Source organism: Vitis riparia, chromosome 2, assembly GCF_004353265.1.
Source record: "Vitis riparia cultivar Riparia Gloire de Montpellier isolate 1030 chromosome 2, EGFV_Vit.rip_1.0, whole genome shotgun sequence".
Taxonomy (NCBI): domain Eukaryota; kingdom Viridiplantae; phylum Streptophyta; class Magnoliopsida; order Vitales; family Vitaceae; genus Vitis; species Vitis riparia.
The window spans coordinates 10,113,692-10,140,012 of record NC_048432.1 but is presented as its reverse complement, the minus strand read 5'-3'; the positions used below and the strand labels follow the sequence as shown (position 1 = coordinate 10,140,012).

General features: G+C 37.7%; 1 protein-coding gene across 2 annotated transcripts; it reads right to left on the bottom strand.

The window, feature by feature from the left end:
• On the bottom strand, positions 1 to 24,443 carry LOC117905696. 2 transcript variants are annotated; one of them, XM_034818583.1, is made up of 5 exons: positions 24,267 to 24,443; positions 22,873 to 22,982; positions 13,407 to 14,014; positions 731 to 839; positions 1 to 473 (listed from the first exon to the last, which is right to left on the bottom strand). In XM_034818583.1, the coding sequence occupies exons 1-5, from the start codon at positions 24,339 to 24,341 to the stop codon at positions 431 to 433; spliced, it is 945 nt and encodes a 314-aa protein (XP_034674474.1). In that variant the 5' UTR covers positions 24,342 to 24,443; the 3' UTR covers positions 1 to 430. The 2 variants fall into 2 exon arrangements, with proteins under 2 accessions (XP_034674474.1, XP_034674481.1); XM_034818590.1 differs by having other exon boundaries at positions 22,873 to 23,019; positions 24,267 to 24,353.
• Between the last annotated feature and the right edge of the window lie 1,878 nt (positions 24,444 to 26,321).

Sequence of the window (26,321 nt, the reverse complement as noted above, 5' to 3'; positions counted from 1 at the left end):
TGAAAGAAAAAGACATTGGGAAAATGCATGTATTACAACTATATCGGTTTTCCTCACATGGGTCAAGCACCAACACAACATTTAAAAGAAAATTGGTTCAAACAAATAAACCTTAGTCACTGGTGCCTAAAAAACTATTGCATATCCACCATTAGTGTGGTTTTAAACGTGAAGAACACAACTATTTGGCACAAGCACAATCCAAAACTAATACCTTTCTGACAATTGTATTGAAGGAATTCGAAAAAAAAAAAAAAAACTTCTCTCGCTTTATCTGCTAACTCAATGCTATCACAGTGCACCAGCTTGGTTCAACTTGTATGTGCAGCTTCCAGAGTTAATGATCTAATGCCCAGGCCTTCATTTTATATTTTTGCGTGAACAAGATTTGACGTAGACCATTTTGCATCTGGTTGGCAATCTAGGCCTCCTAACCTTGATGCTTCCTTGTGATGGACTGCTCCATCAGATACCTAAATCAGAGTGCCAGGTTTTTGAAAGTCTAGAAGAACAAGAACATGATAATCTAATGTAATAAATTCAGGATAACTGGGTGCAGTCATTAATATCAGACATATATAGAGGGAGGTGAATCCTGTCATGATGACTAAATGGTAAACCAAGTTTGTTGCATGGCATTAGCTGGAGTAATTGCTATTCCTTATAATCACTTTAAGAAAGTAATTGAAGTATCATCATTTTGAGGAATGAAAATAAAAGAAATACTTACTTGCCAGTGTAGAAGCCTGCCGAATACCAAGCATTCAAAACAACAGTCAGATCTGTTTCAGAGCAGGCACTGTGTGTCACTTCACCTTCGTTTTTCTCATCCTCTTTCTCTGGTTTCCAAGAAAAAGAATATGTGACACGTTAAGACACTGTACTAGATGAATCTCTGTAGAGCTTTCAAAGCACACATATGTTCTTATGTTCTATAGTTATATTATTTAAACAAACATAGCATGCAATAACAAGGTTACATATTTTAGGGTGCAACATTATTTGCTCCCTTGGGGCCAATTCAGTCCCACATGGTGGAAAGATACTTCCACCTCTTCTTTTACAGAACTGCTATCTTCACATTTTAGTGACATACAACAATTTTGGGCTTCTAGATCTCCTCAATTTGTTGGATCTTCAAATCCCAATTTTAAGGTTTCTCTCTATTTCTTTGAAGAGTATTATATCAATGTTCGCCCCGGATCCCAGACAGTGACACTTAGCTTTATCAATGCTTTATTCTCTCAAAAAAAAAAATCAAGATCCAACTAAAGCAGCAATTACAGAAGCCTGGAAATGAGTTTTTGAATTTACAAGTCTCTACAGTAAATAAGGCATAATTTTTCACATAGCTTTATTGTTTTCAAAAGGAAATTCAAGATCCAACTAAAGCAGCTACTACTGAAGCCTAGAAATGAGGTCTTGAATTTACAAGCCTTAGTAAATAAGGCATCAACTTTCATGTAGGCACCTCTGCAAAAGGTAATACTTTTTTTCCTAAATTCTACAACATTTATTTTAGCTTCTTTCACTAATCTAAATTTGAAAGCCATCAATTATAACTACTTTGCCAAATAAATATATAAATAAATAAACATATTAGATGTTTATTGTTGATAGGGAAGAGTACATTGTGGTCTAATCAAAGATAGGCTCAAGGGATCACGAAAGGAAGACTGAGATTCTAGTACATTTTATTCCCTTTTTGAGTAGAACGAATAAAAATATTTACTGGATTCAAAATAGGCAATCCAAGTAAATGTGATAAGAACTTAAGACAGTAAATTGGATGGGATGTGACTGAAATGACACATGATCTCAGAAAAGCAAACACACGAGGGATTAGCAAGTAATAGTGTTTAAAAGTAGATCAAATGATAGTCAGATGTGTGTGTGTGTGTAAATGTAAAGAGAGAGACAAAGAGCAAGAAAATATTTTAAAGAATGTATAGTAATACGGGGAGAGCATTTGCCATATGATGTTCATACTAAGAGAGAGGAGGAAGAAGAGTAAAGGAAAATGGATATTAAAGAAATAAGCGGTTGAACTTAATTGGTAAAAACTAATGATACTTACAATAAAAATAGTGACAAATGAGCGTAGATATGGGGGAAAAAAGAAACTACTGCTGTGTGGAATGAGTTGACTAATATATATAAATATATATTAGAAGACTGGTAACAAGGGTTCTGGGAAACCAGAGAGGAGAAACTGGCTATAATATTTACATTAGTAGCCAGTAGAGGATCATATATAATTAAAGACGAGCATCAAAAAGTTGGCTGAAGCCCAAGTAAACAGGAATTATACAAAGGGAGCCAAAGGAAAAAGAGAAAAAGAACAACAACCACATTATCTAAATGTGGGGGACAGGAGGTGAGTGGGAGGAGCTGTCTCATTTGTTATTTACAGATGATACCCTTGTTTTTGTGAGGCTACTCAAGACCAAATGATTCAATTAAGTTGGTTTCTCATTGGGTTTGAAGCTACATCAGATTGGAAAATTAATCTAGAAAAGAGTGAGCTGATTCTAGTTAAAAAGGTGGACTATGTGGAGGTGTTGGCCTATGAATTGGGGTGTAGGTAGGAGCTCTTGGCTTCTTATCTAGGGCTTCCACTACACATTCCTTTTAAACCAATGGTGGCTTGGGATGGAGTGGAAGAGTGTTTTTGCAAGAGGCTATCAATCTGGAAAAGGAAATATATTTCAAAAGGAGGAGCCTTATTTTGATCTATAGAACACTATCCAACCTGTCCATTTGTTTTCCATTTTGACAAAAGTTAGAATAAGGTTTAAGAAGATTGAAAGAGATTTCCTTCAAGGAGACAGGGCTTTGGAGAAAAAATTTCATTTGGTAAAGTGGTCAACAATCTAAGCGGAGTAAAGAGAGGAGGGGGATTAGGCATTGGAACTCTTTCTTTGCTTAATAAGGCTTTTTTGTACAAGTGGAGTTGACAATATGCATTGAAAGGGGAGCTCTCTAGAGACATTTGACTTTAACTAGGTTTTGGGCACACCTAACTTCGACTAGACGCTGAGCACGTATGAATAATCTTTTATGCTAGTATAGACAATTTGTTTGCAAGGATGAACAATCTAAGTCAAGTTCAAGTGGAAGGCAAACTTCTAGATGGAAATATACCAATTTGCAGAATGGAAAGGACTTGAACACTCTCATATACATATTTTGGGGCAAAGTAACAAAGCAAGCCATATATAGGCACAAACAACATTTTATTGGTGGATACAAAAATATTAAAAACCTCTAAAACATGTTAAAGAAGAAATGGAAGAATATATGAGTACAAAAAAGAGTAAAAAAAAAGAAATAAATATGGAGAACCAGAATGTGAATGAAGATTTGTTTGGCCTTAAAGATGAAGATTATGAGAGATTAATAATAAAATGGGTGCCATTAATACCTCTCATGGAGGTAGTAACCGGGGTAGGGGGAGTTAGTAAGATGGTGCAACCTTCACTACAAAGACCAAGTAAAAAAAGTATTATGGATCATTTTTTTCACTCCTAATCTAGAGATGGTTGTTCACAATCGAGAGTGTGGAAGGGTGAACCAAACAATTATCAACGATGCCTACTAGAAAGAAGCAAGAGAAAGAGTTTTTATGTTTCTCATAAGGTGGATGTATGATGTCGGTATTTCTCATCTGAGTTTTCAACCAATGATTGATGCTATTGGTCAATATGATGTTGGTATAAAGAGATGGAATTTTTATGAGGTAAGAGTTACAAACCTTAAGAAAGAATTAACTCTTACAAAGGATCTAATGAAGCACCATATGGTAGAATGGCAAAAAAAAAAAAAAAAAAAGGATGTTCAATCATATTAGATGGATGGAACGACACGAGAGAGATAAGATGTTTGAATTACTTGACAAATGGGTGGAGCAAGTTGGTGAATAAAATGTCGCTCAAAGTTATAACAAATAATTGGTCAATTTATGTGTTGTTAGGTAAGAAATACTACTTTTTGAATTTTTCATTTAAATTTTTAAAATTTAAATTATTTATCTTATAACTTATTCAAATTTATTCTTATTGTTTACAATGTCACATGGGAAGGTTGTTAAATTTAAAATGGCCACATTTGTTTTGGACACCATGTTGCCTATTGCCTTGACTTGATGTGAGAGGATATTGGAGAGAGCTATAACATTAAATGACTATATGCATAACTATTCAGGACTACTTAACATGATGAAACAGTTCATTGGACAAACAAAATTGCTTAGGCTTGCTAAGACTCAATTTCCAATGACCTTTATCACATTATCTAGATTGCATCAGCAAAAAAAATAACTTGAGAAAGATGTTTATAAGTCCAGATTAGTCAGAAAGTAAATAGGTAAAAGAGCAAAAGGGGAGAAGTATAACCAACATAGTTTTAATGCCTTTATTTTGGAATACCAGTGTCTTTTCCTCAAAGGTTTTTAGTCCCCTTGTTCGTGTGCTTTGTTTAGTTGACAAAGAAAGAAAACCTCCTATGGGATACATTTACAAGGCTATGAATAGAGCAAAGAAGACAATTATTAGAAGTTTCAATGAAAATGAAGAGAAATACAAGGAAACCTTCAAAATCATTGATAAGAGGCAGGAGATTCAGTTTTATGGACCTTTGCATGTTGTTGGGTACTTTTTGAACCTGAAATTCTTCTGCCATAAATCGGAAATGGGGCTCGATACAGATGTTATTAGTGATTTCAATAAATGCATCTTAAGGTTGACAAGAGATCTTCAAACAAGAAAAAATTGCAAAAGAAGTGAGTTTGTACATAAATGCTCAAGGTCTATATGAAAATGAATTAGTTGTTAGGACAAGGAAGATTGGACCACCGCTTCAATGACTTAATTTTGTTTATTTAAATGCTTATATCATATTTTTGCTAAAATAAGTTGATTGTTTTACTACATTATTAATATATACGTATATATTTAAAATACATATACATTTTTTCAAAGACATTCCAATTCTATTTACAACCTGATGCACTACATGTTACATTTTCATATGAAGCCATAGCTCCAAATTTGCAAATGTTTGCAATAAAAATCCTAAATGTAACACATAGTGCATCGGGTTGTAAATAAAATTGGAATATCTTTGAAAATGTAAGCGACTAAAATAATTACTAGTATATTAAAGCCTTAAAGGTGATTTAGAACTTTATTATTTATTTCTATGTGCTTATGAATTTTTTTACAAATTCATGGCAAGAGCATAAATAGGTTAACTCATAAACACTTGAACGATTTGGTGTACATTAGCTATAATCAAGCCTTGAAGAAAAGATACAATGAACCTGACACCATTGACTAAATTTATATGAAAAATATTGATGATAACAATAAATGGTTGATAGAAAGAATAGACGATGGTGATTTTGATGGATCATATGATGATTTGACATAGGGTGATGTTATTAGAGCTACGGGAGCTAAGGAAGCTAGGTTTGATGCCAACTCTTTCATTAATAGTTGAAGATGAAGAAGGGACTGATTTAGAAGAAGAGGGTTACCAATGAGATGATGGAGATGATGATTTTGGGGATTTAAAGGATGAGTGATGACTAATTATTGTTGTAGATCCTTAGGAATTTTTTTGTGATCTTGGTCAATGAACTGATTTTGTACTAATTGTATTTATTTCTTTTCGGTTTTTTTTTCTTAGTAGAATCTGATCCATGATTTATGGGAGAGATTATAAGATAATGGGTGGTAGGTGTAACTTTCCTATTTTGGTGCTTAGAGTAATTGTATATAAATAGGATGTACTGATTGTATTCTAATTCATACAATTTATGTGAAACGTAATTTGTTTCAAGGTTATCATGAGAGTCGAGGGGTCTCATTGTAATATTTTGTTTTATCACAAAATTATCAAAGAGGAAGATTGTAAATATATTAGTATTAGGTTGGTAATATTGGTCCATTTCTTACCGTCGATGATGCATAAGACTTTTAAGGGTCTAATCAGTTCCCAATCAACTTCAAGCAACTTCAAAGTTGATAATTCTAGAGGTATGTATATATTTGATGTTATTGGGGTTTAAGGAATGGCTACGAAGATTACTATGGCTTATTTTTGGACAAACACATGAAAAACAAAGTAGGAAAGCAGTTCGAAGGGTTGAACATTCGAACTCCCAGAAGCATTCAAATGTCCTAAAGGATGTTCAAATGCTGCCCAGAGAAAGTACAAATGTGCCCCCCTTCAACCTTCAAACATCCCGTTCAAACACTGGACATATTTTTTTGTATTTTTCAGTCTTATCTTTGTAATTTCAAGGGCATTTTTGTAATTGAAGTTATAACTGTTTTCCAAATAAACGCCCTAGGTTTTTTGGATAAATGCATAGGTTTATTATATGATGCACAAGAGATTAGCTATCCCTATGGCCCTAATAACTCCATCTTTCAACCTTTCAATACCATTCTTGAAAGAAATTGTCAAGTAATTTAGAGGTTTAGGATTCGAACCAGTTAGCCTCAATACAATTTTGAGGTGATTCACTAAGGAGCACAAGGAATGTTGTGTCTAGGATATGGAATAAGAGGTAGGTGCTGACAATACAAGAGCCTAGAGACTAGGTGCATTTGATTAGGTAAAATTGTATACCTTCTTTTCAGATTTAGCAGATTGGTTGCAAAGAATAGACCATCCATAGTTTTTTACACCTAGGGATTTCTCGATGGTTTATCTATACTACATCATGCAATTGGTTATTCTTGTGCTTGATATGATTCAATAGCTATTTGTTATAGATATATCTGACTATTAATTGAATGATCTAATTTAAAATTTTAATTTTGGGGAAAAACTTGCTTGGACTACGAATTCATTCTTTCCCGTCATGTTCTCTCTCGATAGTTTCTCTTTTCCATATTTGTATGCTTTAACCTTATCAAAAGAAGCTTCAGTGGGGGATTTGTGGGATTAGACAAGTGAGAATAAAATTGATATTGAAATACTTTATTGTGTGAAATTTGATCTTTTTAATGATATTAATTAGTATGAGTCATCTGATTGAAGTTTGAGAAGTTAAAATGTAAGAATTATTAGACCTTCTTTAAGACTAGACATAAGTCTCCCAAACTCATGCTTAAAACCTCCCGGACCAATTTGACTTGCATCAATTTGAACTATTTTATGGTACATTTGAGATATATTTGGTTAATGTTATATATATATATATATATATATATATATATATATACATGATGTATATAAAGCAACAAAAACCAGAAGGGGCGAGTATACAAAAATAAGCAACCACACCCTACGAGAACCTAACCAATCTGTAAAATCTAACAACGACATAGAACCATCCCCAATGTATAATCTAACTTAATCCCAAAATAGATACAAAAAGGAATTTTTAATTGTTTAGTCCAAAGTTTCAAAATTCTTAAAGACTCCCCTATTTGTTAGGCATCATTTTTAATTGTTTAGTCTGAAGTTTCACAATTCTTAAAGACTCTCCTATCTATTAGGCATCCTCTAACCCCTCTTTCTGAGCTTATCCTGAGTCAATATCTTTGCCCAAGTTACTTCCCAATTAAAAAAAGCCAGCTTTTACAGGAGTTTAAGAATTCCAAATTACACTATGAGGGAAAGGCTCCACTCTCCTACTTGCTAAGGAGGAGTAGAAGGACTTAAAAAATAATCACCGTTTTTTGTCTTCAGCTAAACCATAACATCATCAATACCCAAAAAGATGAAGTGAATATGCAACCTCCCAAAAAAGACATGTACTTCCTCCAACTCCCGGTCATTTATATATATATATATATATATATATATAAATGTTTTAAATATAGAAATGGTGAAGATTAGCTATGAGATCAAGAAACAAAGTAAATTAAAGTATATTTATACTTAGCATCTTATCAAAGTAAAAAAAAAGAAAATGAGATAAATATCTTCTTATACAAGTAACAAAGACACATCATAATAATTCAATCATAAAAAATAACTTTCATATTACATGAAATTCTAATATCAATCCAATTGCACCAAAATCATAGTGTATAAGACAACATTTATTATAATTTAATGTAAACTTCGAAAGTGTTCAACTAACGAAAGTTCACCTCTAATCTATTCTAAAAGTGTCATATCCAAGTATTTGCACCCATAGTTGAGATCATTTTCAGCCCAATCCCCATGTCTTAAAATTTTGAGATGCAAAGGATCCGACACCTAGACATTGTTCCCGCACTTGACACCCATGTCAGGCCCCATGTAACATAGCCGCAAGGTAAGGTGGTGAATAAAGAGGAGGAGGACAAGGCAATGTGGATGGATTCAAGGAATGATACCTTCTCCATATGGTCTCTCTATGTTACCTCATAGTTAGGGGATTTAATTCTTTTTTTGACAAAGGTCATTTGGAATCTATGGGTTCTATTTGAAGTAAGTTTCTCTATGTGGGAAGCTTGTTAGGAAAGGGTATTAACTCTTGATCAATTTCAATGATGAGGGTGGACATTAATTAATAGATATTTCTTATGCAAAGTCAAAGAAGAATCAACTGATCACATTCTTCTTCAAAATTCGAAGACAGGGATTCATTGGTGCATTTTTTCTTTGTTTTGTGTTCCTTGGGTGTTGTTTACCACATTGAGAGACTCTTTTAAGGTGATGTGGACCTTTCATGGGAAAAAAGGTGCAAGGTTGGAAGAATTGCTTCTTTATGCATTTTTTTGTAATATTTGGAAAGAGGGGAATCAAAGGTCGTTTGAGAATGAGAAACAATTTGTCCATGTTTTGAATAGCACATTCCTTAGTAATCTCATTTTGTAGGTAAGGTAGTGCATAGGTGAAGGCTCAATAAGCCTTTAATTGATTTTGTTGATTGGTTGGGTTTTCCCAAGAGAGGGAGTTGTTTTTTGTACTCTCATTTTAATTGTTCCTTGGCTCCATTTTTTTATTGTTTCTTTGGTGCACTATTTCTATAGTGCCTTGTTATAAAATTATATTATTGCCTATCAGAATTATCTAATCCCATTTTTTAAGCGAAATCTAAACCAAAGGAATATGGTTCAAATGGAGACGTCCTACAAAATTTGAATTGATCACTTCTAACCATCAAATTTTCTTCGGTTTTACTCTAGTCAAATGGTCAAAAAAGATAAGAATAAACATAAAGGAGCAATCCTTCAAATGTTGCTTCATTTCTTACAACAAAACTCCCATCTCATCCTAACATCTCTTTTACTGACCAAGGAAGAATTCAACAACAACCATATAGCAAGAAAAACAATGTCACAAGCTCCTTGCCACAACACAGTGAAGCAAGATATAATGGCCATTTGGTAAGTTTTGTGGCACCACAGAATAATGTGGTTTAAGCAAAACTAGCACATAAAAAGCCATTTGCTATGTTTTACAAAGATGAAGTAGTCCTTAAGAGAATTTTTAGATATATCAAAGAAAGCAATAAGAGACCAAATCTAAGGCTCAAGATAATTTGTTATTGTGAGTTAGGTGCACAAGATGCGGATGACATCCATATAGACAACAGAATAAGGAAAGAGAAATGACAAATTTGTGGCATCTTAAAGGTGGGGACGGTAAACAAGGTTAAAGAGAAGTGGAAGAGCTAAACTCCACAAATTAATCAACAAATTTCATACACCAAATCTAGGTCTATGAGAAATAATAGTACCATGTGGTGAAAGGCTAAGGCCCTATTTGTTAACTATTTTTAAAAAATAATTTTTTGTTCTCCAGAACCAAAAATAAAATAAAATAAATAGGAAAGCACATTTGACAACCAAAAAGCAGAAAATATTATTATGTTCTTAAAAGCATAAAACAATTTTATATTCTTAAAAATAGAAAATAAGGTATTTTCAGATAACATCTTTTAGTTGTTTTCACTTGTTTTCTAAAAGTGGTTTTAAAAAATAATTATATAAACATGGAGAATGACTAAAAATAAAGCACTACATATAAAAGTTATTTTTAAAACATATTTGAAACATAGAAAACAGGTTAAAAATATTTCAAGTCCCCAAATAGACTTTTGTTCTACAAAATATCAAAGAACAATTTTCAAAATTTGTTCTCAAAAACTATTTCCAAAAACACTTCACACTTCCCCAACAAAACCTAAGCATAACAACAACCATTCACAATTGTTAACTATAATGGGGGTAAAGGTCCTTGACAAAAGATACCAAGTATTATTGTGGGTTGAAAGTGCAAGAGAACTGTTCCTTGACGGAGAGAGAATGAAGGTTGAAAAGTTTGAAGTGGAGAAAAGTCTTTCCAGGTAAAGCTTGAAGGATCGAATGGGGGAACTTGGATATCAGTAACAGAATGGAGCCGAGGTTTTGTTGTTTCAGTAGGATTTGGAAAGGAGGAGTTGGATTGGTTGACGAAGCATTTGAAGAAAGTCGTGGAGTTGGAGGCTTCCAGGGGATTTATACGAAAGATTAGGGGCAAGACTAGGACTCACTTGATGGAGTTTTGTTTCAATAATAGAGGGCGTTTCATGAAAATTACAGAAATTGTTACAAAAAGGAAACCATTAATCCTTGTCGTTCCCGAGGGTGTTAAAGGCAATGGGTGGGAAGACCTTAGGAAGGCGATTTCTTCAGTGCAAGATTATTCTGATCAAGCTGGAGGAGCTTCGAAGGAGACGTTTAGAGATGCTCAGGTGAGTAAGGGCATTTACAGAGGTTGTCGGTCATACGCAGAAGTGGTTGTAGAGGATGGACCTAGGAATGGAGCTTTGTTGTCCGTTGGAAAATGGGCTAGAACTATAATTTGTGAATACAAAGAAAAAGTTCAAGACTGGACTCACGAAGGAAAAGCTATTGCGAGGATGATGGGTATGAAAGGAATGGTGTCTATAACTCCCATTTCCGCTTTCAAGTGGTGTTTCTTTGTGGATTCAGCAAGGAGAGCTGAATGGTTCCAAGAGCAGGGAAGATTATTAGTGAGAGGAAGGTCTATTCTCCTGAGAAGATGGTTGCCAAGTGAAAATATGGTTGTTTTCGGAAAATTCAGAAGGGGTTGGTTAGAATTGAAAGGTATTCCTTTTCACTTGTGGGATGAAGATCAGTTGAAATTCATTCTGAAGAAGTGGGGGAGGGTAACGAAGGTGGCAAGGGAATCATTAAAGCTTGCAGACTTGTCGAAGGTGAAGCTGTGGGTGGAGATGCTTCCAAATGTCATGCTACCAACGTTGGAGATGCTTCCAAATGTTGTGCTACCAGCGTTGCTAGAGGTGGAAGATGGGGCCTGGACATTCACAGTCGTAGTTTCAGTCACCGGAGAAGTTGATGAAGATGACATTTCCACGTTTGAGTCAACCCGTAACAGGGACGAGTTGTTGAAAGCGGGAGGTTGCATCTCTCAATGGTAAAAAAATGCAGAGGGGCTACGTGGTAGCATTAGGGATAATGAGTGCTACAATAAGAGGCTTCTTCCCCAGTCACGTTACCGGTATTCAAGTATAAAATTGGCGGCCAAAAGGGAGAATGGCTGGGGAGGGAGTCTTCTGGGCCCAGTGGAAGAAAACTTCAATGGGCCCACTACACCTGAGCCCATGTTTAAAGCCCAGCCTGTTGGGCTTAGAGTGGGACGAAAAATCGTGGGCTTCATGCTGGTCCAATTGTTTCTCAAGCCCACGAGACTATAGCGCTGTTGTCTTCAACATTCCAGCGAGATGGTTCTTCTACAAAGGCGGTCCCGCTGTTTGCACGCTCTCAAGGTCCAGTCGAAGTTAAGTCCGACGATGAGGCTTTCTCTGGAAAGGATGGTCGAGCCTTTTAGATAAAGGCCCAGTCTCTTCCCAAGCTTAGCCCACCTTCAGACGCTATCGTGGGTTGTAATTTAAAAGGCCCGTCGTGGTTGGGCCAAAGATTAGGAGGAACGATGTCTTTTGTTAAGAAAGGTCGGTCTCAAAGAGAAAAAGATGTTGCAGTAAGAAAAGGGAAAGCTCCTGAGGTTCAGACAAGAGGCTCTGCGTAGAAGGAAGAGAAGGTAGTTTCAAAGAAGATGTGGACCACCCTCTTCCCTCTAAGTTTCGATTGTCGACAAGGACTTCGGAGTCACAACGAGCCTTTTTTCCTCAGGAAGTCATCGTCAGTTAGCGAAGTTCACATTTTGGAAGAGGATTTCGAGACGGGATCTCAAATGGAACGAGGAGTTAGAGCGAGTCCTCTCTTTCGCTATCATTTGTCAAGGAATCGAAAGCGGTGTTCGGGGGAAGGGACCTCGTCGTTAAGAGGCGAAGCGGATCTGCGCAATCCCCATTTCGAAGAAGATAAAGAAGGTTTTTTGGGCCAAGTGGGATCTGATCTTCGTGGTTCATCAACCACGGATTCACCTTCTAGTCCAGAAATCAGAGGTAAAGGGCTCATCTTTGAGGGGATTTGCGAAATTCCGAGAGTGGAAAACTCGGAGGTATGTCTGTCTTCTCCTTCTCAGCCACCCGAGTCTTCTTCTATCCCTTCTTGTAGTCTGGCACTTCCTTTGTTGAGTCCCTCTGGTCCAGATCTCCCTAGTTCAGCCTCTCTTTCTCAGTCTCCTACAGAAAATCAAGTAATTTCTGAAATTTTTTCTAAAAAAGACGTTGGCACTTTTTATCAAAATTATGTTGTCATTCCTGTCCGTGATGAGGAGGATTTCTTTGGTGGGAGGATTTCTCATCCTTCTTTTGTACTTCTTTTTTCTATCAATATATCTCTTTGTCGTTTCCAATCAAAAAAAAAAACCTAAGCATTCTCAAAAGAACCATGTAGTGTGAAGTTAAAGAAATTCAAGAAAAATTAAAGTTAAAATAAGAAAAACTTTACATAAACAAGAAGGAAAAAGGAAAGGAAAGAAAAAGAAAACAAGCACAGCAACAAGAAAGAATCAAGGCTAACCATGAGCATGGAGAACCTTTTAGAAGCATAGAGACAGTAAGAATTTTAAGCTATTTATGAGGCAACCATAGTGATTTATCATCCATTGAATAGCTGAAAAATAATCCACTATTGATATTAATCCAACTATAATGTTAGCTACTTTGTATATAATCAATTGTTCGTAACACAACATGTGCATGGTGTGGAACATTGTAGAAAACATTAGGCTAACATGGTGTGCAATTGGATGATTGGATGAGACTGACCATCAGTGTAGTCGGCATCTTTTTCACACATTTAAATACATTATGGCCATCCAATGAATTATAATAGGTAATTATCATATCCATCAGTTAAATTTGAGAAATGAAAACAATCCTAGTAGAAGTTTCCATCCTGATGCCTAGGATTTTATGCCCGCACCATTTGATAATGTTATAGAGACAAACTCAACGTAAACAAGATTCTCGTATAAATTCCTACTGTGGAAAAAAGAAATACTTTCATTCTGATCAGGAATACCTGAAATTTTCATTCTCATGGAAGAAATTGCTTTTTCTGCAGTTCCCATAGCTGTTTTGACAATATCACCATCTTCGACAGCCACTCGCTTCTCAGGACCCGTTGCAGCAGTGGCATCAATACAAGTTTTACCAACACATGCTTCACCCAAGGAACAAGCAGGTAAAGTACATGGGGTGACCACACATTGAGAAACATATGGACAGCAAGAACAGACCATTGTTGGATGAGAAGCTTGGCTTGTAAGGAGCTGACATTCTTGAGAACTTGAACCGGTACCCCACTGTACATAACTAGAACCTTCTGCAGAAAAATGATTATTCCAATTCCCCAATTGATGAAGTTGCTGCAGAATCTTTTGCCTTTGCTCCTCAACCTCATAATACTGGTTAAGTAGCTGGGTATAATCTTCTACACCTTGTGAATTTGAGTAGCCTCCGACTTTGGGTTCATCTTGCACGGGCAGCACATCTGATGAATCCACATGGGGTTTGGGAGCAGATGGAACTACACAATAGTTTTCTTTAATCGATGAAATATTATTAGTCTTCTCAATTTCTGCAGTGGAATTTGACGCAACATTGCTCTTATCATCTGCCTCCATAGTTCTTCATAAACAAAAAACAAGAGATACAAAACTCAATATAAATGAATAATTTAAAGATAATAGAAGTGCAGGACAGTAGCTGATTTCTTGTAAACTAGAATATTGTTACTCGAAGAATTAGGTTTTTGGCTTAAGCTCATGTTTTAGTTAACTTGCTGCATAAGCAGGCAACTGAAGTCAAATTTGAAGTATACCTTATTTTTTCTTTTATAAGCAAAGAGTGCATAAAATATATAAAGTGCCAAAAGGACACACCAGAGTATACAAGATGTATACAAATAGCGCCTAGAAGCATGAAAAGCAAGAGAAAACACGAAAAACAACATCCTCTCTTACCAAGACCCCAACCACTCTACAAAATCAAATAAAGACAGAATATGTCTCTAAGTACATTTTTACCCAAGTAAACAAATTTTTAAGGAAGGCATTCTTCAAAAATTGAGTTGAATGTTCCTCATTATTCAACGATCTATGATTCCTTTCCTTCCAAATTGTCCAAAAAATACATAAAGGAGTTGCTCTCCAAACCTTCTCACATTTTTTACCCACAAAAGAATTGTGCCACCCTAAGAGAGTTTCCTTAATGGTAGCTACTTGCACCCAATGGATATCGAATAGATCAAACAACAACTGCCAAAGGACCCTAACCTTCGAACAATGGAAGAGGATGATCTATGGATTTTTCTTCTCCTTTGCAAAGAAAACATCTATTAACCAAAGACCATCCTCTTTTTTAAAGCTGATCTATAGTCAAAACCTTTCCTAAAGTAGCCTCCCATGCAAAAAAATTGACTTTAGAAGGCACCCACGAATTCTAAACTGCCATCTTTGGAAATGAAATCAAAACCCCCGGTTCCAACATGGTATATAAATGCTTAACAGAGAACTTATTGTTGTTCAAGTTCATCCACACCATCTTCTCACCCCACATACTATCAACCACCTTTCCTTGCAACCTTTAAAATAAATCCTCAACTTCATCCGCTTCCCAATTATTCAAAGGTATTGAGAAACAAGGGTTCCGGTGACCTCTCTCCCCTATCTGAACGCAAAGATCTGCTACCCATGCCTCTTTTGAAATGGCTAGGGCATATAAAGAAAGAAAGGAAACACACAATGCTCATCATCACACCATTTATCCTTCCGAAACTTCACCCTCCTCCCATTACCTACCACAAAGGAAGACTAGAAATGAAAATGTCCCATTCCTTCCTGATAGATTTCCAAAGCCTAACTCCATTCCCATCCCTAACTTCACAAGACCACCACCCCCTCTTCATCCTCATATTTTCCACTAATGACTTATGTCCAAAAGGCACCTCTTTCAGTTGCAAACCACCAATTCCATTTGCACAAAGCATACCTTGTTAAAGCATACCTTGTTAAGGTTTTGTCTTACACCCAATAAAAGGTAAAATTTGAAGTGTATAGTATCTACTCCAGATTCAAGAGGCAAGCATCTCTTGTGAAACTTCGTATTAAAAAGGGCAACATCTTTGGAGAACAAAAACAATTAGAAAATCTTCTGGAATACATTCCTGGTCTATGAATACAGGACAATCTACAACTTAGATTTTTGGATTAATATGGGTAAGTTGGATAGATTAATAAGGCAATTAATAGTACAAAGTGAAACAATTGAGGAACCTTAGGTGAAGAAAAATGGCAAAACTGGTGACATCATAGCGAACTAATTATATCCTTTTGTTTTACTCAGCACGTAAATGAATCATCTTCATCTGTTCATCAATGCCAGAGGCACCATCCCAATTATCCAAACTTAGCAGCCTAAGACCCAAACAAAGACACACAACAATAGAAGTTGCAAACACCTAAATTAAACTCTCGACTCTTAACAAAGAAATATGTAAAATTAGGTAGCAAGGATACGTCACAGCCAAAAAGAAGGTTTTTATCACAGTGCAGTTTATGCTTTTCAAACCAGTGTACTTTCAACTTCTCTAAGAAAGGTAAGAGGAGAGCTAAGAGAAAATATCCTAGATATCTAACTTTGAATTAAATCCCAATCACAAAAGACTAGAAGGAACAGGAAAAAAAAAAAAAAAAAATTCTCACAGATCTTGCATTCTTGAAGCTCACCAATGGACAATGACAAAAGACAAATAAGAGAGACAAAAAAAAGGGATGACAAATGCCCACCATGGCATATGAGTAAGCTTTCATTGTGAATGCACCTGATTTAAATAGAAGACAAGTTGATATGACACAATCTAAGCCCACCAAGCAAGATTGACTTGCAACTCGAGATTCTGATATGATACATGTAAACTCTTAGGAGAATAAGAGGGGTGAAGTATTGCACAATACAGAGAGAGAATGCAAGAGAGAGAGAGAGAGTGAGAGAGGGAGAGAGAGAATGCGATGGCGAGTGCGAGGGCGAGGAGGGGGAGGAGAGCTCGGCGCCGCGGATCAGAAGAAAGGAGTGCAGTTTCACAGTGGAATCCAAGGAGTTCGAGATTGTCGTGGAGGATAGAAGAGGAAAAATCCAAGGATTTATTGTGGAGAAGAAGGGAGGGGTGTCGTCATGGGTCCGATTGGGTTCGGATAGTATAGGGTTCTTCTTAGAAGGGTTGAATCTCTGTATTAAGGATGAGAAAGAAGCAAGATGGGGAAGGGAATGGAAGGAGCAGGGGAGAACGTATGCTATGATACGAGGGATGAACAGAGCGGGGGGGTTTATAAGGCTAGGGGTCTCCGATATAGAAGGGAAGAGGTACTGCATTTTCATCCCAAGAGGGAGAAGGGATAAAAGGGGGTGGATGACCATGGCAGAGAAGCTTAACCAGATGGTAGGGCTTCTCGATAAAAATCCAGCTAACCACGAAGAACAGGTTGTGGAGAAGGCTGGTGGGGGAAGATCGTTTGCAGCAATGGTGAAACGATCAATGTCGGGTACCCCAAATGTTGTTGTAGTGAAGGTGAAAAAGGAGGAATCCATAGGACTTTTACAGAAATTGGACCATTGTGCTGTGGCGAGCTGGAAAGATAGGTCAGGGGGAGAAGATGATCTTGCAAAGTTGGGGCAAATCTGGGCAAAGTCGTGGGGCCTCAAAGGTAGTTTAGGGCTGGCTAAGCTGGATAAGGAAAGAGTGTTGCTGGAATTTGAAAAATTGGAGGAGGCCAGACGCATTATTTCCTTTGGGAATTGCGTGATGGAAGGAAGCCAGGTAAGGCTGGAATACTGGAGTCCAAGGAGTGGATGTTAGGCAAAGGAGGAAGAGAGAAAGGAAGCATGGGTGAGGATAGTTGGGCTCCCAATTTCGTTTTGGAGCCCAGAGATTTTGAAGAAAGTGGGGGACGCATGTGGCGGGTTCATCGCAGTCGATGAACAGACGAAGTTGATGGGTGAACTCCAATGGGCCAGAATCTTGGTGAGATTGAGAGGAGAGCTTAGACCGAGCGTGCTGGAAATCGAAGCGGAGGAGGAGATTTACGCAGTGACCTTATGGTGGGAGTGTTGGCCGGTGATGAGGAGAAAGCACAGAAACGAGGTTGGCCGTCGGAGCAGTGAGGTTAGGGGTGAGGAGATGTCACGCGCGGGGCAGCGAGTGATGAAGGAGTGGGTGAGCGTGAGGCTCGAGGCGCTGAACCCGTCAGTCGATGGGATGGATGTGCAGGGGCTGGGCCGGGTCAGGCTGAGGTCAGTCCAGACCTAAGCCCGACATCCCGGTCCTGGGCTTCAAATGGCAAGATAAATTCTTTAAGTCCATGTGCGGGCCCAAAGCTGAGTGGGTCCATGGACTTGAAAAAGAAAGGTGTGGCTGTAAGTGTTTATGGCCCAGATGCAGGCCCGTCACTTAGGATGGAAGTTGTGGGCTGCTACGCTAAAGGCCCAGCTTCGCCATTAGTCCGACCGTCAACCGAAGGCCCAAGTGGTTCAAAGGGCTGCTCCCAACAGCCCGATCCAGGTGATAATCTAAGGGAGGGCCCAAAATCAGCAGTAGCCCAAGAGGAGATGGGCTCCCTGCTGCAATGTTTCGTCCCCAGCTATCCTCCTGCACCAGAGCCTTTCGTTGCGAGGGAGTCTGACGACACAAGGAAGCTTCAAGGTGGGGTCAGGCTGACAGAGACGGATAGGGCGCTCGAAGAGGAAGCAATGAGGTATGGAATGGGGTCTAGTTCCTGGGGAAAAAGGGTTTCAAGGGATTCTCATCTCAACTCTTTTCTTTTTTATCGGACTCCGGAGGGGGAGCTTTACGATCATTCTGGGGATTTGGGTGAGGCAATTCGGGCTGATAACTCAATGTGGCTTACAATGTATGAGGCTAGTAATGAAAGGAGTAATGGCTGCAAGGAATTGGGACTATCCAAAAGCAGCAGTGATAAAGGCAGGGGGATGGATGGGGTTGGGGACATACATGATGCTCAAGTCGAGAGAAGGGAGCCGGAGGGCAAATGGGAAGAGAGTGGCTTGGCGAGATTCAGTCAGTTCCTGGGATTCCCCACGGAGGGGTTGGAGAAGGAAATATTGAATTTTTTGACCAAAATCAGAAAAAGACGGGAGAAAATTCATAGCAAAGAGCTACTGGAAAAGTCTAAATTTGAAAGGGAGCTAAGAAGATTGGAATGCTCCATAAATTATGAGGGGGGGATGAAACAGAAAGGCTCGGTACAGGGCAAAGGGCGCCAAATTGTGATTGTCCAATGAAGGTGAAAATTCTGAGCTGGAATGTGAGGGGAGCAAATGATAGCTCCAAAAGAAAAGTGATTAAGACGTTTATAAGAAATCAGAGGGTAGACTTAATTTGTATTCAGGAGACAAAAATGCAAATTATGATGGATAGCATAGCGAGAAGTTTAGGCTTTGGGAGATTCCTAGATTGGAAAGCTGTGAATGCGGAGGGGGCTTCGGGAGGAATTTTTATATGTTGGGATAGAAGGACTTTGGACATTATAGATTGGGAGGAGGGCTAGTTTACATTATCTTGCAGATTCCGGAACGTAGAAAATGGGATTGTCTGGGTTTTTATGGGAGTATATGGCCCGTTCTCTAAAGTGGAAAGGGATGCATTATGGGAAGAGTTTGGGGCAATTAGAGGGTTGTGGGAAGACCCCTGGTGTTTAGGGGGGGATTTTAATATCACTTTGTTTCCGAGGGAAAGGAGTAGACAAGGGAGAATTAGCTCAGCAATGAGGAAATTTGCTGAAACTGTGAATGATCTTGGGCTGGTGGATCTTCCTCTTCAGGGGGGAGAATGTACTTGGAATGGGGGCCAGAATAATCAGACTTGGGCACGTTTGGACAGGTTCCTGGTGACTCCTTGCTGGATAGATCAGTTCAGTGGGATTAATCAATGTAGACTGCCCCGTCCGGTATCCGATCATTTCCTAATAATGTTAGTGGGGGGTGGGATAAGACGTGGGCCGACTCCATTCAGATTTGAAAACATGTGGCTTAAGGCTGAGGGCTTCAAAGAGCTGGTGCGCAGCTGGTGGCAAGGAATTGATGTTAGGGGAAGTGCTAGCTACAAGTTGGCTACTAAGATGAAGGAAGTAAAAAAGAAGCTGAAAGTCTGGAATAGAGAAGTCTTTGGTAAGCTGGAGAGCAACAAATCTGAAGCCTTGCAGCAAGTGGAATTCTGGGATAGGGAGGAAGATGAGAGAGTTTTGACTGTGGAGGAAACAGAGTTGAAGAAAGAGGCAAAAGAAAATTACAGAAAATGGGTGATGATGGAGGAAACTCACTGGAGACAGCTTTCAAGGGAAATATGGCTAAAGGAGGGGGATAGAAACACGGGGTTCTTTCATCGTATGGCAAGTGCTCACCGTAGAAATAATTCTTTGGAGAGAATTAAGATCAATGGGGAATGGCTTCTAGAGGAGCAAGAAATTAGGGAAGGAATTGCTAATGCGTTTAAAAATTTTCTCTCAGAAGATACGGGGTGGAAGGCGGATATTGGGAGAATCCAACTTAATCAGATCAGCCATCAAGAGGCTGAGAATCTGGAGAGGCCCTTTACAGAGGATGAAATCCATGCGACCCTGATGGAGATGAATGGGGATAAAGCCCCTGGCCCGGATGACTTTACTTTGGCCTTTTGGCAAAGCTGTTGGGAGTTCATCAAGGAGGAGATTCTAGAAATGTTCAAGGAATTCTACGAACATAGCTCTTTTCTCAAGAGCCTTAACAATACTTTCTTGGTATTGATTCCCAAGAAAAGTGGGGCTGAGGACCTTGGAGACTTTAGACCCATTAGTCTACTGGGGGGGCTTTACAAGTTATTGGCCAAAGTGCTAGCTAACAGATTGAAGATAGTAGTTGGAAAGGTGGTATCTACTTCTCAGAATGCTTTTGTGAGGGGAAGACAAATCCTTGACGCCTCCTTAATTGCAAATGAAGTGATAGACTCGTGGCAGAAACGAAAAGAAAAGGGTCTTATATGTAAGATGGATATAGAAAAAGCTTATGATAGTATCAACTGGAAGTTTCTGTTGAAGGTGTTGCAAAAAATGGGCTTTGGGCCTAAGTGGGTGGGGTGGATGTGGAGCTGCCTATCCTCAGCTAAATTCTCAGTGTTGGTTAATGGTGTGCCTACAGGTTTCTTTCCTAGCTCTAAAGGTCTTAGACAAGGAGATCCCCTGTCTCCTTATCTCTTTGTTATGGGAATGGAAGTGTTAGATGTTCTTATTAGGAGAGCTGTGGAGGGGGGTTTCTTATCAGGGTGTAACATAAGGGGTGGTAGCGAACCCCCTCTGATTATCTCTCACTTGTTTTTTGCTGATAATACAATTATATTATGTGAGGCCAGAAAGGATCATCTAACTCATTTAAGTTGGATTTTATTCTGGTTTGAAGCGGCGTCAGGCCTAAGGATTAATTTAGCCAAGAGTGAAATCATTCTAGTTGGAGAAGTGGTGGAGATGGAGGAGTTGGCTGTTGAGCTAGGTTGCAGGGTGGGGTCCTTACCTTCTCAGTACTTGGGTCTTCCTTTAGGGGCTCCTAATAAAGCGCCTTATATGTGATGGGGTGGAAGAGAGAGTCAGGAGGAGACTAGCTCTTTGGAAACGGCAATATATTTCTAAAGGGGGAAGAGTCACTTTAATAAAAAGTACTTTGGCTAGCATGCCAATCTACCAAATGTCTATCTTCAGAATGCCCAAGATTGTTGCTAGAAGACTTGAGAAAGTGCAAAGGGACTTCTTGTGGGGAGGGGGAAATATGGAGGGGAAAATTCATTTGGTAAATTGGGAGGTGGTATGCACAGACAAGGATAAAGGTGGGCTAGGCCTTAGGAAGCTAGCTATGTTGAACAAAGCTCTGTTTGGCAAGTGGATATGGAGGTTTGCTTGTGACAAAGATAATCTTTGGAAACAAGTGATCAAGGTGAAGTATGGGCAGGAGGAATTTGGGTGGAGGCTAAAGAAGGCTAATGGGGCGGTGGGAGTAGGGGTTTGGAAAGAGATTTGGAAAGAATCAGATTGGTGTTGGAATAACATGACTTTCAGAGCAGGGAAGGGCAACACGATCAGATTTTGGACAGATGTGTGGTGTACAGAGTCGGCGTTGTCCCAATGTTTTCCTCATCTCTTTGGTATGACGGTTCAAAGGAATGCAACGGTTGAGGAAATGTGGGATCAAAATTCGGGGCAAGGAAACTGGAATCTAAATTTTTTGAGGGATTTCAATGATTGGGAGATGGAGTTGGTTGGGGAATTTCTACATATATTGAGAGGTTACAAGCCCTCTCTGGAGGAAGATTCAGTCCTGTGAAGGAAAGGAAAAAGAGGTCAGTTCAGGGTCAAGGATGCTTATAGTTTGTTGGCGAGGTCTGCTGAAACAAGCTTTCCTTCTAGGAGCATTTGGGTGGCAAGGGTGCCAACTAAAGTTGCTTTTTTTGCGTGGGAGGCGACATGGGGGAAGGTGCTCACTTTGGATAGACTTCAAAGAAGAGGGCTTCAACTTCCAAATCGCTGCTTCTTGTGTGGTTGTGAGGAAGAAAGTGTAAATCATATCCTTATACATTGTACAGTGGTTAGAGCTCTATGGGATATTGTTTTTGGTTTAGTTGATGTGAAATGGGTTTTTCCAGAAAGGGTAAAGGAGGTTTTAGCTAGCTGGAGGGGATCGTTTGTGGGAAAGAAAAGGAAAAAGATTTGGGACGCCATTCCGTTGTGTATTTTTTGGACGGTGTGGAAGGAGAGAAATAGATTAGCTTTTAGGGGAGGTGTGTTGAATGTGCAGAAATTAAAGAATTTTTTTGTTTGTAATCTGTGGAGTTGGGCCAAATTGTATGTAGGTGAGGAGGCGTTCTCCCTTATAGGCTTCCTAGAGTGGATAGCTTCCATTTAAAGGGAGGTGATACTTTTGCTGTTGTTTTTTGAGGCCTTAGCCGCCTTGTATACTCCCTGTATACCTTGTGGCATTGTGCCTTTTGAATGAATATCCTTTACTTATCAAAAAAAAAAAAAAACTCTTAGGAGAATAAGGAACTTTTGCACATACAACCTCAGAAATAGTTGAGACTCCAATTTTATTCTGAAAGTACACCCAGTTATTCTTACATTGAGTCAATAAATTGTTGTTTGATAAGTTTATGCTTGATGTTAATAAGTGCTGGAAAACTCAGGACTATATTTCATTAATTTTTCACATTTTTACAAATTCAACCTATGAAATACTAGATCCTTGTAGTCCTTTAATAATCTATTTTCTGTCTTTCAATCATTTAACCAATATTCTTCGCAAGACCTAAGTGTAAAAACCCTTTCCAATATTACAAGCTCAATGAAATAGACAGCCTGTGGCAAGACCTAATGAATGATGCTTTTCTTTAGTCAGAATATTTGAAGGAACACACATCAAACAAGAAAAGAGCTTCAGCTAATTTATATACTCACATTTTAGCCTCATCACTCTCATCAGCAAGATTACATGCATTTTCTCCCATGATGTTTTTGACTTCTACTCCCCCAGTTGAACCATCATGGTGCCCTTTACCATGCATTATCTAGATAAATCAGTAAGCAAGGAGTATTAAATGTTTGCTGCATAAAAACAAATTGTAGCTGGCAATATTAGGAAATTTTGTCAGCTAAATCAGTATCAGATGAAACATGGATAATTAATTCATAATGAAAGAAATAAAAAATAAATAAATAAATAAAAAGTAAAAATAAAAAGAGATAACAACAAAGTCCAAGATCAAATATTTACTTCTCTGTGTGTCATTTTCCAATGAAACCATTACTTATTCAATTTAAGCCTCTAAGAATTGTTACATCTTGTATAAAAGTTACTACTATTTTCTGAATTCAATTAGGATAAAATCAGACACTTAGATTTTAGCTTCTTGCTCTTTCAGTTTTATCTTATTACTATTGTTATTATTCAGTTAAGAGGTGGTTTTTTCTTTTCTTGATACCTCCATCTGTTGCCATGCTAAATACCACAAATATCTTTCCCCCACCACCTTGACAAAAATACAGAAAGATGAATGCACCTCATGAACAACCTCCCTTTGGGAGAAAAATCCAGATGTTGTATTTCAGGTGCATAGTGCTCTCCATATTTGATAAAATCAATGGGTCCTGCCTTATCTTCTCACTATTTTGCAATCTAGGCCAAGAATCCCACACAGGGACAATAGAATTTCAATATCCCAAATTGCCACATTTCCAGGTCTTGGTCTACAATTTCCATGCATCCATCAACAAAAATAACATTTGATGTGAGATTCTTATACATCAGTTTTTCAATCCCAGACCCACAATCAAAGAACCTTAAAAACCACATATATCTCCAAGAAAGCATGCCCAACTCTACAAAACCCCATCTGATAGCAACCATCTAAGTTCTTCCCCCCTCCCCCTTTTCCTCTATTATACAATTTCTTCCACAGCAACCCACTTGCTTTCAACTTGAGCCACAACCAAACAAGTCCTTATTGGTTCAATCTTTGACCATTATCGCAAATAAACAAACCATCATCCAACAATTACATAACAGAGAAAGAGAAAGTGAAGCCAAAGTCCTCGAAGTTGTTTCACAATTCATCAAAATTGAACCGCAACATTCACGATTTTACATTTAAACAAATAACCATTGAAATGGGGATGATTAAAACGAACTTCCGTCTCGGAGTTTCAAATGAATAGAGAAAAATTAAGGGTATAAAGATATGGGTTTAAACATGGTACTGTAAAATGCATGCCAGGTGTTTGATAAAAGGCTCATGCATGATGCAACCCACTTCATAGTGTTCAAAGCGAAGGAAAAAGAGAGGAAAACAAACCTTGTACTTGGACATGGCGTGGTCGAAGGCATTGATGAGAGCGGAATCATCCCACAATTCACCTTCCTTTCCCATTTTCTACTCACTTTCCGTCTCTGGGTGTTTGTTTGTCTAAATTCTCACAATTCAGACCGCTCAACACTCCTTTATCAAGCACGAATCCAATTTTCATCAGCACCAAATTTGGGATCCATTCTTTCAGCTATGGTCGGGTTCAACCCAACCCAGGTCCACTTCTAGATGGGCTTTGGCAGACTTTATCTGGGCCCATTGCACTTTTCAATGTACTTTTTCCATTCACTCAATTTGATTAAAAAGTTATCAATTTTGGAAATCTAAACCATTTATCCTTTTTTTTTTTACCCTATTTTAATAAAAAAATATATTTTTTCTTGTAAAAATAACCCTTTCTTTTAAAACCTGTATGTAAATACTTGAAATATTTAAGGGTATTTATGTAAAAAATTATTACTCTTGAAAAAAAAAATAAGCGAGATTAAATTCACAAATAATAATTATTTTATCCTTTTTAACCAAGTAATTTAAAAAAAGATATGTATTTAATAAAAATGATTTACAAGTGAGAAAATTATACATTCATTTCTCTAATCACTCTTTACATCCTCAGAATTGTAAGTTTTTTTTGGAACAAAAACACTCTTTCATAAAAAGATCAAAGTTCATTACATGCCCATCTTGCTCTCTTCTTTCTTTCATTTCTTTTCTTTTAATCTCTCCAAAACCCTAATAAAATTTTTAAAGAAAGTTGTGATTATTAAATAATAATCAAATGAATAAATAATTATCTCTAATCATGCTAAAGGTAGATTTGTACCATTTTTTTGTATTTTTCTTTTATATTTTTTAGATTTGGTAGGGTGTCCTGAGTTGGAGGCTTAGATGATTTTTAAAATGTTTGGTATTGTATCTTCAAACACCCTTAAAATTGGTTAACATTGTACTTTTAGACACCTTTAAGGGGATTTAACATTATTCCTTCAATTATTTTGAAGTCGGACAATTGTAATTTCTTCAATTTTCTTTTCATTATTTCAAAAGTTTGTACTTCTAAGTCACTTTTAAATTATTTTTAAATGATTTTTAACTTTTTTTTTTTTTGAAGTAAACATAATATTAATATATGAATTCAAAAAGTGTCTAAAAAATTTGGAATTAACTATTAACTTTGTACTTAACTCAAATAATCTTTTATTGACAAACAAAGCTCGAGAGAAGGAGATTTTACCTTAAGGTTAGTTGAGAAAAAGAAAAATGAGAGAACAATAAAGAAGATGTGATGTGGAAGAGAATAATGAGAAAAGTATTTTATATATATTGATAATATCTAGGTAGAAGTGTGTAGACCTCAAAATTTGTCCCAAATTTTATTTTACTTTAATTTTGAGTTCAATCTTATCTTTAAATTTTAAATCCGAATATATTTGATTTTTTTTGTCCACTTATACCCTTTAAATCTTAATTTTTGTTATTTTATTTTTATTTTGTATTTTATACCACCTTCCCATACTTCTCTCATACCATCCTCATTCCTACTACCATACCCCATTTCCTCTCTTCTTCTGTTTTTCCTTTTTTGGATTCATTTTCCTCTTCCTCCCCGCCCCCCCAAACCTTGTACCCACACATCCTCATTCCTACTACCATACCCTCTTTCCCCTCTTCTTATTTTTTCCCTCATCCTTTTTTTTTTTCCTTTGTTGACTTCACTTTCCTCTTTCTTCCCATCCCTACCTACCCACACTTTCTCCCTCATTCCATACCGTCCTCCTCTCTTCTTCTTTTTTTCCTTTTTTGGCCTCTTTTTCCTCTTCTTCGCACCCTTCCACCCCCCTCCATCTTCCTTCTTCCTTATTTCCTTGTACCCCCACATACCCACACTTTCTCTCATACCATCCTCATTCCTACAACCATACCCCATCTCATCTCTTCTTCTTTTTTGGCTTCCTTTTCCTTTTTCTTCCCCCTATCTCCTACTGTCAGCTGTCACCATCGCCACTATTGGCAACGTGAAGTCAACGCCATTTCCAATAGTCG